Source organism: Myxocyprinus asiaticus, chromosome 43 (genome assembly GCF_019703515.2).
Source record: "Myxocyprinus asiaticus isolate MX2 ecotype Aquarium Trade chromosome 43, UBuf_Myxa_2, whole genome shotgun sequence".
NCBI lineage: Eukaryota > Metazoa > Chordata > Actinopteri > Cypriniformes > Catostomidae > Myxocyprinus > Myxocyprinus asiaticus.
In genome coordinates this window covers 7,609,112-7,622,848 of record NC_059386.1, presented here as the reverse complement: position 1 = coordinate 7,622,848, position 13,737 = coordinate 7,609,112, and the positions used below count along the sequence as shown (strand labels likewise).

Sequence of the window (13,737 nt, the reverse complement as noted above, 5' to 3'; positions counted from 1 at the left end):
TGGCTACTGCACTTTTTAGATTTCTTTATGTAAATTATCTCTGTTATTATTGTCTAACATCTGCGTACTGGTGTAGTTCACACTGTCATTCATGAGGGCGCTACAAGTTGCTGAATACTTGATATGTATTAATATGTAAATAACATGGACGGTCACATGTTAATTTATTCATAGTTGTGACACCAAAACCATAATTTGTGAATTATATGTCCTATACATTGTATGTTTTGTAAATGTTCAGAATGATAACTTATTTATTATTCTATTTTTCATTCTCTCCCCCTTTTCCTTACATCCGCAGGCTGCAGAACAGTTAAGGAAGCTGGGAGAGGAACATTATAAGATGAAAAAGACAGAAGAGGGTGGAGATATGGAGAAATAAAAGAGTGTGACCTGTTGACCACCATCTATCCAATGGTCAAATAATAAGAACATAAAACTGTTTGAAACAGATGGGACTGTAAGATGACTCTTACTCCATTTTAGTTCAGAGTTTAAGTTTAGAACTATTAACTACTTTTTGAACCACATTTATTTTGTTCTCATTCAAGTTAGAGATTAAACATGGCACACATTTTGCAAGTTGGAAATGAAAAGAATCTTTGTTTTTCTTTTTAATAATAAAGTCAGCTTTTCCTCTTTGGCGAAATAAATTTTGGAAGGTAATATACTAACAAACAAATGTGATCCTGCCTTTCATTGTTAATAAGCTGAGTTTGCTAAGGCAAGCATCAGTAAGGTATAAACTATTACTAATTATCATACTGAGAAATAGGAGTTTTTACCCTTAGTATTAAACTTTGGTGCTTAACTCATCCCACACTGCTAAGGCCACATGGCTAAGGCCTTAAACATACCTTAAACTTACTCTACACAAGTACATTATGCAAACAGTGACATATCCAAAAAAAGAAAGCCCGGCTTTATAATGCAGCATTCTGAAATGTGTCAGACTGCAATCCATTACACAGCACATTCTCAGCTTTTTTGCAAGGGGTGTTGTAGCTGGCATTAGCGTAAACTGTCTGCAGTTGTTCCGTTTTCTCTTTACGCTCAATTTCTGTCATGGCGGACAGTTTGAAAAGAACCTTGATGAGCAAGTTTGTTAAAGTCAGTGTTTATATGTATATGAAGTTAAGTTTGTTTCTGGCTTTGAGGAGAAGTGCGCTTTTACTTTTCTGGCCATTCAGACTAATAATGAATGACAAAACAGGCTAAAAAAATAAAACTGTAAACAGAAAACTGTAACGAACTGGCCATGGAGATGGTGTTAGGATCCATGTGCAGGAAGTTTATTAAAAGAACACAAGCAAACAATCCAAATCGGCAGGCAAATAGAGGTAGTTGTTAAGCAGGCGGTATAATCCAATAAACCAAAAAGACAGTCCAACAAGGCAAACAAAACAAAGGGTTATCCAAAAGGCAGTAAATCCAGGAAAACAGGCAATGGTCATAACAAGAGAACAATCAGCAATGGAAAAACGCTTGGTAAGGCAGGGTAAACTGGCAATACTTCGCAATGAACAATGGAACAGCATGGCATTTATATAGTTCAAAACAGGAAGTCACCAAAGAAGAAACGGTACAGAGTTAGTATTGGGGAGAGGGCTCCCTCTGGTGGTTGGTAGGAGGGGTAACAACCTTGGATGTTACAGAACCCCCCCCCCCCCCCCGTCTAGACCCTAAAGACTTAGTGGAACAAAGAATTAGCGGTTTCCATGGCAGTGGGAAAACCCTTGAGAGGGACAAGTCTACATGATTTAGAAAATCAATCTATTATTACCAGAATGGTAGTGTTACCATGGGAGTTTGGCAGGTGTGTGACGAAGTCGATGGACAAGTGGGACCATGGTCTTTGTGGTATTGGCAGTGGTTGAAGCAACCCCGTTAGCAGTTCTCTGGGGGTCTTGGATTGGGCACACACCTGACAAGACTTTACATAGTTAGTTACATCATGAATCAAAGTTGGCCACCAGAAGGAATTACGCACCAGGGTAACAGTTCTTTGGATGCCAGGATATCCAGTGCTCAAGGAAGTGTGGACCCATTGGATAGTACTCTGACGTAGAGCTTGGGGTACGTAGTGCTTGGTCGGGGGAAGTTAGGAGGTGACGGTTCATGCTGTTGTGCTCGTTGTATATCCTCCATGATGTCCCAACTAATCGGTGCTGTGATGACAGATGGTGGCAGAATGGACCCAGGGTGAAGTTGGAGGTAGGGTGGATCATGTCTGTGTGAAAGTGCATCTGCCTTGCTGTTCTTGCTGCCAGGGCGGTAAGTGACTGTAAAATTGAATCTGGTGAAAAAGAATGACCATCGGGCTTGACGTGGGTTCAGTCTCTTGGCTGCCTTGATCTATTCAAGATTTTTGTGATTGGTGATAACCTGGAAAGAGTGGACTGCTCCCTCTAACCAGTGACGCCATTCTTCGAGGGACGCTTTCATGGAAAGTAATTCCTTATTTCCCCACATCATAGTTACGTTCTGCAAAATTAAATTTTCTGGAGAAAAAGGCACAAGGGTAAAGCTTGCCTGGTGTTCCGTGACGTTGTGACAGGACCGCTCCAATCCCGCAATCTGAAGCGTCTACCTCAACGACGAAGGGAAGATTGGGGTCAGGATGTTTCAGTATCGGAGCGGTCATGAAGCTTGACTTGAGGGAGATGAAGGCCTGGTATGCAGCATCATTCCAAGACAATTTGTTGGGCTTTCCCTTGAGCAACGACGTGAGTGGGGCTGCAATGATGCTGTAATTCCTGATGAAACGGTTAGCAAGTCCATATGGCATGACCAAATATTCATAGTACCCCCTGGAGGTGATGAAAGCAGTTTTCCACTCATCCCCTTCTCGGATCCTGACAAGGTTATAAGCACTTCTCAGATCAAGTTTGGTATAGATCTTTGCCTCATGGAGTTGTTCAAGGGCTGAGGGGATAAGCGGTAATGGGTAACGATACTTTATGGTGACAGAGTTCAAGCCTCGATAGTCGATACAGGGACACAGACCTCCATCCTTCTCTACGAAAAAGAACCCTGCAGCAGCTGGGGAGGTAGAGGGAAGGATGTAACCGGAGACAAGGGCTTCCTCAATGTAATTCTCCATGGCGAGGGTCTCGGGGCATGACAATGCATATGCCTTGCTTCTCGGTGGGGCTGTACTAGACAAAAGTTCAATGGCGCAGTCCCATGGATGATGAGGAGGCAGTTGTGCAGCTTTGATTTTGCTAAACACCTCACTGAACTCCACATACTCCTTGGGGATCATGGGCTCCTTCTGTGATTCGGGGCTCTCAATACTGGTGATAAGACAAGGCATGGAAACAGAAACATGGAGACAATGTTTGTGACAAAAACTTGACCATTGCGTGAGCTCACCTTGGTTCCAAGATATCGATGGGTCATGGATGGCCAGCCAGGGATGACCCAGGATAAGAGCATGCTTGGGTGAGTTGATGAAATATAGTGAGATTTTTTTCTACATGAAAAAGTCCAACCTTGATGGTTATTGGAACAGTCTGTTGGGTTATGCCAGTACCAATAGGAGTGTTGTCAACAATGGTGATTTTAATCGATGGGGAGCATTGAATGATGGGTATGTTGACTTCTTGTACAATCTCCTTATTAATGAGATTTACAACAGCACCAGAATCCACTAAAGCTGTAAAACACTTTACATGATCACCAATGGAGAGCTCTACAGGTACATAAAATTATGTGAAACATGTGATACAGTGTTCATTGTACTCACATTTTGCCTCGACTCAGGAGAACTTGATTCCTTGTATGGGCATGCAGCGTTGAGATGACCTGGTGAGCCACAATAATAGCAAAGTTTTTTGTTGCATCGACGTCAGTGTTCCTCTATGGAAACGTGAGCATAAGCAACTTGCATGAGTTCGGGTGATACAGTGGATGCCTGGGCCTGTACTGAGACTGTATAATTTGAGGCAAAGTGAAACTGAGGCCGTGAAGCATTTTGAAGCAGGTTATCCATCTTGATGGCCATGGTTATATATTTGGAAAGAGCAGCACCTTCACACTTTCAGGTCAGCTCTGTCCTGAGTTTTAGGTTAAGCCCCTCACGGAAAACAGACTTCAGAGCGACATAATTCCATCCACTCTGAGCTGCTAGTATTCTGAACAGAACTGCATAATCTGCTGCTGATCGATGACCCTGGTGTAGATGAAGCAGCTGAACAGCAATATCTTGGCCGCCCGCTGGATATTCGAAGACTTCATGGATTTGTTGAACGAAGTAATTAAATGAAACCTGGATTTTAGGATCTTTATCCCAAACAGCAACGGCCCAATCGAGAGCTTTGCTGGTAAGCAGTGACATCATATAAGCACATTTTCTGGCGTCTTGATCAAATGATTCAGGTTGATTTGAGAAATATACTTTGCATTGTCATAAAAAACCCCGGCATTTTTCAGCAGAACCATCAAATTTATCAGGTAGAGCAAAGCTTACCAGTTTAGTATGGGAAGCTGGCAGGGAGTGAATGTATTGTGTCAAACATTCGTTGGCAGCTCATAGGTTGTTCAGCTGGTCTTGGTAACCCCTTAATACAGGAGTCCCCAAACTACAGCCCATGGGCCGAATGTGCCCCGCCCCCACATTTGGATCGGCCCTCTGAACAATGCCAGAGACATATTTTGTAATTTTAAAATGCAATTTTAAATATATGTTTTACTTATATCATGTCTGTATTTGATAATAAAGGTTGGCTTTCAAACTAAAATCTCCCTTAGTTATTAACGTAGCCTAATTATTTGTAAAATTCACCTACCAACAGAATGGTACGTTCAACATAACGTGCCATCGCGATCGAACAGGTGACACGCAAGCCAGCGAGAAAATTCAAAGAGATGACAAAATGGCAAAACGGTTGGGAAAGAGAAAGGTTGATTCAGAATGCAGGGTATTTAACCAAAAGTGGACAAGTGATTATTTTTGAATGAAGGTGGTGGTGTCATGTATAAACTTCATCAGAGCAAATGGACTTAAACACCGGCAGTTCCAAGCCTTTCTCGCAGAGCTACAGTCTGCTAACGGAGATGTGCTTTATCATACTGAAGTCCGATGGTCAAGCCGAGGCAGAGATGAGGTGTTTTTACGAGCTGCTACCCGAAATCAATGCCTTTCTTCTGACAAAGGGCAAAACTGTCCCAGAACTGATCGACGCAGAACGGAAATGGGACCTTGCCTTTTTAACAGATGTGACAGAAATGTTGAACGGCCTCAACTTGCAGCTCCAAGGCAAGGGGAAACTAATATGTGACATGTATTCCCACATAAAAGCATGAGGTGAAACTAGCACTGCTTGTGGGACAAGTGCAAAAGCAAGACTTCACTCATCTCCCCGTTACCCAAAGTCTCTCAGCTGAGAAACCAGTGGCTCCATTCCCAGCTGAAAAGTCCGTGGAAGCGCTGGAAATGCTGAAGGCGGAGTTTGAAGTGCGGTTCAGTGAGCTACATGTCAACGCTAAAGAAATCCGCCTTTTCCAGAACCCCTTTGCTTCCGACATTGACAAAGCCTTGCCTTCTTATCAGTTTGAGTTGGCTGAGTTACAGAACTGTGATGTTCTGAAAGACGCATTTAAGCCCAACGGTCTCATTGAATTCTATGCTGCCCTCCCAAATGAGACATACCCAAACATCAAAAGGCATGCAATGAAGATGTCCACACTTTTTGGCAGCACGTATATCTGTGAGCAAACCTTTTCATGCATGAAACTGATGAAAACTCGGATGAGATCAAGACTCACTGATGAACATTTGCATCAGTCTTTGAGACTGGCTGTGACAGGAATGGAACCTGACATTGGACTTCTCACCAGCCAGAAGCAAGCCCACAGTTCACACTAATTAATATGCATAAGTAAGTAAATGTTTTGATTTTGAATCAGCCTCCGTGCCTCTGATAAGCACGTCATTTTAAGATGGTGTACCACTAGTGTAACTTTGTTTTCATTTTGTGCAAGCTGCAGCAGTTCCGTTCTGTGTAACAGGAACACTCGGTTTAGCGAAACCTTTACGATTAATTAACCGTGACGTTTTAAAGCGCGGTTAATCGCAAAACCGGTTAATCGCTGCATCCCTAGCCCCCCATTAAAGAAAGGAAAAATTATGTGGCCCTTGCAGAAAAAGTTTGGGGACCCCTGCCTTAATACCTCGCACTGGTGCACGAATGCGGCCTGGAGCTGTGAAACTTCCGCTGGATCCATGTTAGGCGAAGTATTCTGTAACAAACTGGCAATGGAGACGGTGTAAGGATCCATGTGCAGGAAGTACACAAGTACAAAGTACACAAGCAAACAATCCAAATCGGCAGGCAAACAGAAGTAGTTGTTAAACAGGCGGTATAATCCAATAAACCAAAAAGACAGTCCAACAAGGCAAACAAAACATAGGGGTATCCAAAAGGCAGTAAATCCAGGAAAACAGGCAATGGTCATAACAAGAGAACAATCGGCAATGGCAATGGAAAAACACTTGGTAAGGCAGGGTAAACCGGCAATACTTCACAATGAACAATGGAACAGCATGGTATTTATATAGTTCAAAACAGGAAGTCACCAAAGAAGAAATGGTACAGAGTTAGTATTCAGGAGAGGGCTCCCTCTGGTGGTTGGTAGGAGGGGTAACAACCTAGGATGTTACAAAAACACCCCAGCAATGCCTTAGCAACAAAACAGAAAACCATATTTCAACCCCCTTACTACACCATAGCAACCAGATGAAACCCAGTGTAACTATCTAACAACACTCTAGCATCATCCTAGCAACCAAACAGAAACCCATCTTGAAAACCCTTAACATCACCTGTGCAACCACACAGAACACCCTGTAACCACCTAACAAAACCCCAGCAAATACACAAAGCATCCTAGCAATGCTCTAGAAACCAAACAGAAAACCATCTTGCAACCCCCTAAAAACACCCCAGCATCCACACAGAACACCCTGTAACCACCTAACAACACCCCATCTAACACCAAAAACACCCTAGCAATCCAAATAGAAAACCATATTTCAACACCCTTGCAACCACACTGTAACAAACCTAACAACACCCAGTCAAAAACCCCAAACTCCCTAGCAACAAAACAGAAAACTATCTTGCAATCCTCTAACAACACCCTAGCAACCACACAGAACACCCTGTAACCACCTGACAGCACCCCATCAAACACCCAAAAAACCCTAGCAATGCCCGAGCAACCACACATAAAACCATCTTGCAACCCCCTAAAAATGCCCCAGCATCTAAACAGAACACCCTGTAACCACCTAACAATACCCCATCTAACACAAAAACACGCTAACAATCCAAACAGAAAACCATATTTCAACACCCTTGCAACTACACTGTAACAAACCTAACAACACCCAGTCAAAAACCACAAACACCCTAGCAACAAACTGAAAACTATCTTGCAACCCCTAACAACACCCAAGCAAATACAAAAAAACACCCTAGCAACCAGACAGAAAACATTTTGCTACCCCCTAACAACACCCCATCAAACACCCAAAAAACCCTAGCAATGGCCTAGCAATGAAACATAAAACCATCTGGCAACCCCCTAAAAACACAGTAACCACCTAACAACACCCCAGCAAACCCTAACAAGCAACAACACAGAACACTCTACCACTCTTGAAAGTGTAATTCACTATCATGGCTTCAGGCAACTGTCTTAATGAGGGAAATGTGTTCAGCTGATCAGTTTTCCTTTTCCCGTGCTGCACCTGCCTAGCTGAAGTTCCGTTTACGGCAATGCCCAAATGGCTGACATTTGAAAGCGAAGCGTTTTTCGTGTCAAGCCAATTTACAGTGGCATAACAGAAGGTCTCTTTCCTGCGCCACGTGCTCCATCACTCTCTCTGTCAGTGATTCTCAGTGTACTTAAGAACGCAGTGGCTCAGTCTGTCTGCGGCAGCATCCATCTGTTCTGGTGGCTGTTGTCACTGAAAACAAATGGTTAGGATTGTTCAGAGCAGACGCTGAGACCAACTAGCTCTTGAGCTTTTTGGGGAGAAATCATGAATCATAAAGGAAAAGAAATATGGGTTAAAGGAAAAGTTCACCCAAAGGGAAAATTCTGTCATGATTTACTCACCCTCATTTCGCTCCAAACCTGTATACTGTTATCTTTTAAGATTATTATAGATTTTCAGCATCCAGGATGAGAAATATCTATTTTGTCATTTTTTATTCTTTTTGTATTAATACAGTAGTATCTTTGATGTTTTGTTAGTTCTTTGAGTGCTCACATTTTTTCAAAGGCTGTACTTCAAAGAAAAAAGTTCATGTCAAAACAACTTCTGTCATGTCATTATTCCCCTGAAAATTTAAATCTCTTCGGTCACATTTCATAAAACTTGCGAACAGAAACTTCTGTGTGTGAAACATCTGCACAGAAATCGATAAATAATAAATTACATCGGCCTGGTAGCTGTCCCTCGAAGGTCATTTGTCCTAGATTTTAAGATTGGGTCCTTGCGCTGTCATCCGTTAACTGAGCATCCCCTCCCTTGAGCTACATCACCCCTACCCTACTGTCTTCTCCATCCTCACAATCTTCAACTTCTTCAAACTGTTTTCGCATGAAAAAAAAACAGTCCTCTATGGTTGGCTCCTCGCCTGAGGTTGCGGATTGATACTGTTCAATCATTTTGATTTCCATAAGAGCTTAGTATTTGCCAACAACCCACTTTGAAGTCCGCTACAAATTCCACACATATCGCAACAACCCCTTGAGGCTGTTCATTCAACTTCTCCACAGTTTATGGGTTGTGAATGCCTTTACCAGCTGGCCTTGTCTAAAATCCATAAGGAGATATGTGTCTATTAGAAAGATGTCTTGTAATCGAGGTCCAGGTTTTTCACATTCAATAGAGAGCTGCTGTACGTTATCTTGCCTGTGAGTGACATTGATTATAGTGGATAAATAATTTTTTAGGATACTATTTAAACAATCTATAATCTTGCAGGAGGGCTAATGCATCATGGTCAGGCTGCTCGCATTTGACGTCGAGTTATTTTTGCTCTGGGGTTTGAAATAATGTGTTGAAAAAATGACTTTATCAAAGATAAATGGATGCTTGAATTTATGCCAAGAATAATGGAAGGGTATCTGTTTCGACATGCTTTAATTCCAGACCTTTTGTATGTGCCGAGATATCTGTGCTTTGGTGAATTAAAACCTTTTGCCTCACAATAATTGAAGTAGGCTCTTTACAAGCACTTACTTTAAAGTCAACATGAAAGCAAAACTGACTGCATTAACTTGCACATTCCTGGAGTTATTGCTCTGCATCTGAAATGACTATCCTTTTTAGCTCATGTCACCTTCATCTTGAAGCCATGTCGGTTACTGGTTTACGGTAAATAATAGCCTTTCTAAAACCTTGCAAATAGTTTATACAGTATTGTAAAGTTAGGAGGATTAGGATAATGAACTACATTACTAAGCAGAATGGACAGTTTTCACACTTAAGCGTTTGCGAAGCGTTTGGGTAAACGCAACTATGGCCACTGCCGAGGTGTATGTGTTTTCACAGTCCTTAAAAGTTTTAAGAGACGTTGGAGGCATTGACCGCATCATCCATCAACGGTTAAATCTAAACTCAACAAAGGTTAAAAGTAGTTTTTCGAGGGTTATATGCACGAATTTGAAGGTAAGACGATAAAAATAAATTATTATTGAGAGGTCAGCAGGCACATATTTGTATGTATTATATGTATTATTGGCACAATCTACAAATCTGTTGCCATACATTTGGTCAAACTAATACCTGACGGGGGCGACGCAGGATGTGAAGGAGTGGAGAGAGCCATGATGCACTCCATCCAACTTCTAACCCTATCGAACACACACTCTCATGTCAGCCGTGATGTGTAATCATTCCAATGAAACTGTGACAGTACAGCTCAGATTTCAAAGTGTTTCACAGTTCCACATTTGAGCAACTGCTGTAAGTCCTCATCTTGAAAATACTCTCCACAGACAAAAGTGCTTCCTCATTTAATAAGAAAGTTATCTCCTTCACTTTTAATTGCCTGAACCTACCGAGCTCGTACAAAGTCCAGCATTTTTTTTCTTCTAATTAATGGAGAAACAAATCCAGACATATTCTTTTAGAATTTGCACAAATAGGAACACTAGTGGCACTGGTTATTGCTGTTCTTCACGATCGGCACCATACTTTACCCAACTATGACGACTTCCGCTTTGCGAACGCAGAAGTGTGAAAAGGGTCCATTATTAATAAGTGCCTGGTTGTCTTACATTGGTGTCTTTGATCGTATTGCTGTTGCCACCATTTTTTAAAAAGTAATAACCCACTCGTGTCATTACAGTAATGTTACCATGGATATCCACATTGTGTTGTGCCTAAGAACACCCATTCTATATTAATGAGCAAAGTTAGGATATTCGTATGAAACCTGTCAAGAAAATGACCTGGTCATATTTAACCCCAAATAAATAAAAGAAAAATGAAAGTATATGTTGCATAAATATAAAAAAGGCTAAACTTAGGATAAATAAATAGGGCTGTCAATCAATTAAAATCTGTATTAATTTTATTATCACTTTATTTTAGTTTAACTAATAACATGGTATATGTGGTAAACTTAGAAAAACACGCCTTGAGATCCCTGCATTTGGATTTGCACTCCATCAAATGTATAATAATAATAATAATATGTTTAATTTATATAACGCCTTTCCAGAGCTCAAGGACACTTCACAATAAAGAACAGTAACAAAAAAATCATATAGACAATCATATGGACAGTGGCCCACTCTGGAACAAAAACAAATGCAGTTGCATATAGCAGATCAAATCGTGCAATCAATTAGACATATCAATCCAGTACAAAAGAACACATAACATCGTGTAGACAGTAGAGAAAGTGTAAGCAGTGTAGGCAGTGGCCCAATCAGAATACAGATAAGCATACAAATACAATGAGCAGTACATGAAGCATATACACATTATGACAATATTGGGAGAACAAATAGGTTTTGAGCTGAGATTTGAATTCAGAGATAGAGGTAGTAGTTCGGAGAGCCAGGGGGATTGAGTTCCATAGCTTAGGTGCCACAACAGAAAAAGACCTGCCACCCATTGACGAAAGGTAACAAGAAGAAGCTTGCACCCAGAAGATTGGTGTGAGCGAATAGGAATATAGGAAGAAAGTAAATCAGAAAGGTAAGAAGGAGCTAGACTGTGGATTGACTTAAATGTAAGCAGGATCATTTTGTATGCAGTATGGGATACGACAGGTAGCCATTGAAGGTTAAATAGGATGGGAGTAATATGTGCAGATCATTTGGTGTAAGTTAGTACTCTTGCAGCAGAATTTTGAATATATTGCAAGCGGGAGATAGTGTGCCGGTAGTCCAGAAAAAGGGCGTTACAGTAGTTAAGACGAGATGTAATAAATGCATGGACTAATAATTCAGCATCTTTCGGGCTAACGTAGGGACGAAGTTGGGCGATACGACAAAGTTGGAAAAATGCTGCTTTAGAGAGTTTGTTAATATAGGCATCTAGAGTCAATGGAGGGTCAAGAATGATACCTAAGGGGCTGTTTACACGACAACATTTTCAACTAAAAATGGAAAACTTTTTATGCGTTTTGGCTGTTCGTTTACACAACAACGGCGTTTTGGGGCCTTAAAGCGCAAACTTTTGAAGACGGGTTTCAAAGTGCACGTTTTTGAAAACGATGGCGTTATCGTCTCTGTGTAAACATACAAAAATGCGTATTACGTGTTCAGTCTATAGGCATGCGCGCGAGTACTTCAAAACAACACGCGAGACATTCAAAACTACAATGGTGGACTACAGGACTGTGTTTGTGCTGCTCAAGATTGAGTTTATTGATGCTTCTCCAGCAAAGTGTAGATTTACTGTATCACTACTATGAAAAAACGCAAAGGAAAACTTTTCCGTTTTTAGTACATCATTGTCATGTAAACGTACCCTAAGTTTATGACTGGCAGATGGGAAAATTAGAGTAGCATCAAGGTCACAGCTAGGGACATTAGTTACATTTTTTGTTAGAGTTGATGGAGCAGTAATTATGATCTCTGTTTTGCTCAAGTTTAATCTGAGAAAGTTGGAGTTAAGTTGTATGAATGCAAGAACGCGTTCTCATGTCATGCTGTCAGCTGTCGGTGAGTGTGGTTTGTTCTCTGTGTAAGCTGCGTGTATCCCTACTAATACGATGTTTTTTAAGTATGTTTTACCCCCAATTGTCATTACCGTAGCACATCCAAACATTTTACTTTTAGTATTTTTATTGTTTTAATGATGATTCTCATTAATGACATGCAGACATTTTTTAAAAATTGTATTACAGTAAAAAAGATCCAGTTGTGCAATTATTTTTTAAAATTAATATCAGCAACAATGAAAGGCAATACCTGTAACACCTGAGACTTTTGCACTAGCGGCCACCAGAGGTCGCTAGGAGTTTAAGAGACTTTTAGTTTGAAGTTTTGTGTTTACCTTCTTGTGTCTCTGTTCTTGGTTCCTGCCTTGATTGTTCCCAGCTGTATCTCGTTTACCTTATTTGCCCCAGTTGATCTAATGTCCTTGTGTTTGCTCAGTCTTTGTCAGTTGTTGTTCCTGTTAACCTTTACGGATATAATGTTTGTTGTGTTCCTGTGTTTTTCTAGTTATGTATCTGGACTTGTTTTCTTATTAAATATAAGCCTGCATTTAGATCCTCTTTCTCTTGACTCCTTGCAATTATTACAGAACAGCTGACTGCATCACTATGGATCTAGTGGCTTTACAACTGCTGTCTCTCAAACAGGGAGCCTTAACCATCGAGCATCACACTGATTGTTTCTGCAGTCTTGCCCAGGATTTTAATTGGGGAGATATTTGTTTCAAGGACATCTATCATTTTGGACTCAATGAGCTGGTGAAGTCCTGCCTGCCTAGAGGCAAGTGTGAACTCTCTTTAGTAGAATTCATTGATTATGCTTTGAGGCTCACATTCTCCCGTTACACTGTGGGGTATGGCGGGAACCCCGTGCCGCTGCCAGCGGCCACGCCTGCCACGATCCACAAGCCAGCGGCCACGCCTGTCACGGTCCACAAGCCAGCGGCCACACCTGCCACGGTCCACGAGCCAGCGCCCACGCCTGCCACGGTCCACGAGCCAGCGCCCACGCCTGCCACGGTCCACGAGCCAGCGCCCACGCCTGCCACGGTCCACGAGCCAGCGCCCACGCCTGCCACGGTCCATGAGCCAGTTCCTGAAGCCTTGTCCATACCAGAGCTAACGCCTGTAGCCTTGTCAATCCCAGTGCCAGCTTCCTCTGCCACAGAGGCTGTTCCCACAGCAGTGCTCATGGCTGTCCGGAAGAAGAAGAAGAGGAGGAGGAGGAGGAGGAGGAGAACGGCTTCTACTCCTCAGTCGCTGCCTGTGCTCATGGCCACGGAGGCCGTTCCCCTGTCACTGCCTGTGCTCACTGCCTGTGCTCACAGCCACGGAGGCCGTTCCCCTGTCACTGCCTGTGCTCACGGCCACGGAGGCCGTTCCCCTGTCACTGCCTGTGCTCACGGCCACGGAGGCCGTTCCCCTGTCACTGCCTGTGCTCACGGCCACGGAGGCCGTTCCCCTGTCACTGCCTGTGCTCACGGCCACGGAGGCCGTTCCCCTGTCACTGCCTGTGCTCACGGCCAGCTCCCCAGTGCCTTGA

At 42.3% G+C, this 13,737-nt stretch overlaps 1 protein-coding gene across 1 annotated transcript in view; it reads left to right on the top strand.

Moving 5' to 3' along the window:
* Positions 1-699, top strand: part of galt (galactose-1-phosphate uridylyltransferase) — a 196,437-nt gene extending 195,738 nt beyond the window's left edge. The window contains exon 11 of the mRNA XM_051684822.1: positions 302-699. Coding sequence (XP_051540782.1) covers positions 302-382 — 81 coding nt within the window. The 3' untranslated portion in view covers positions 383-699. The remainder of the gene's footprint in view (positions 1-301) is intronic.
* The last annotated feature ends 13,038 nt before the right edge of the window (positions 700-13,737 follow it).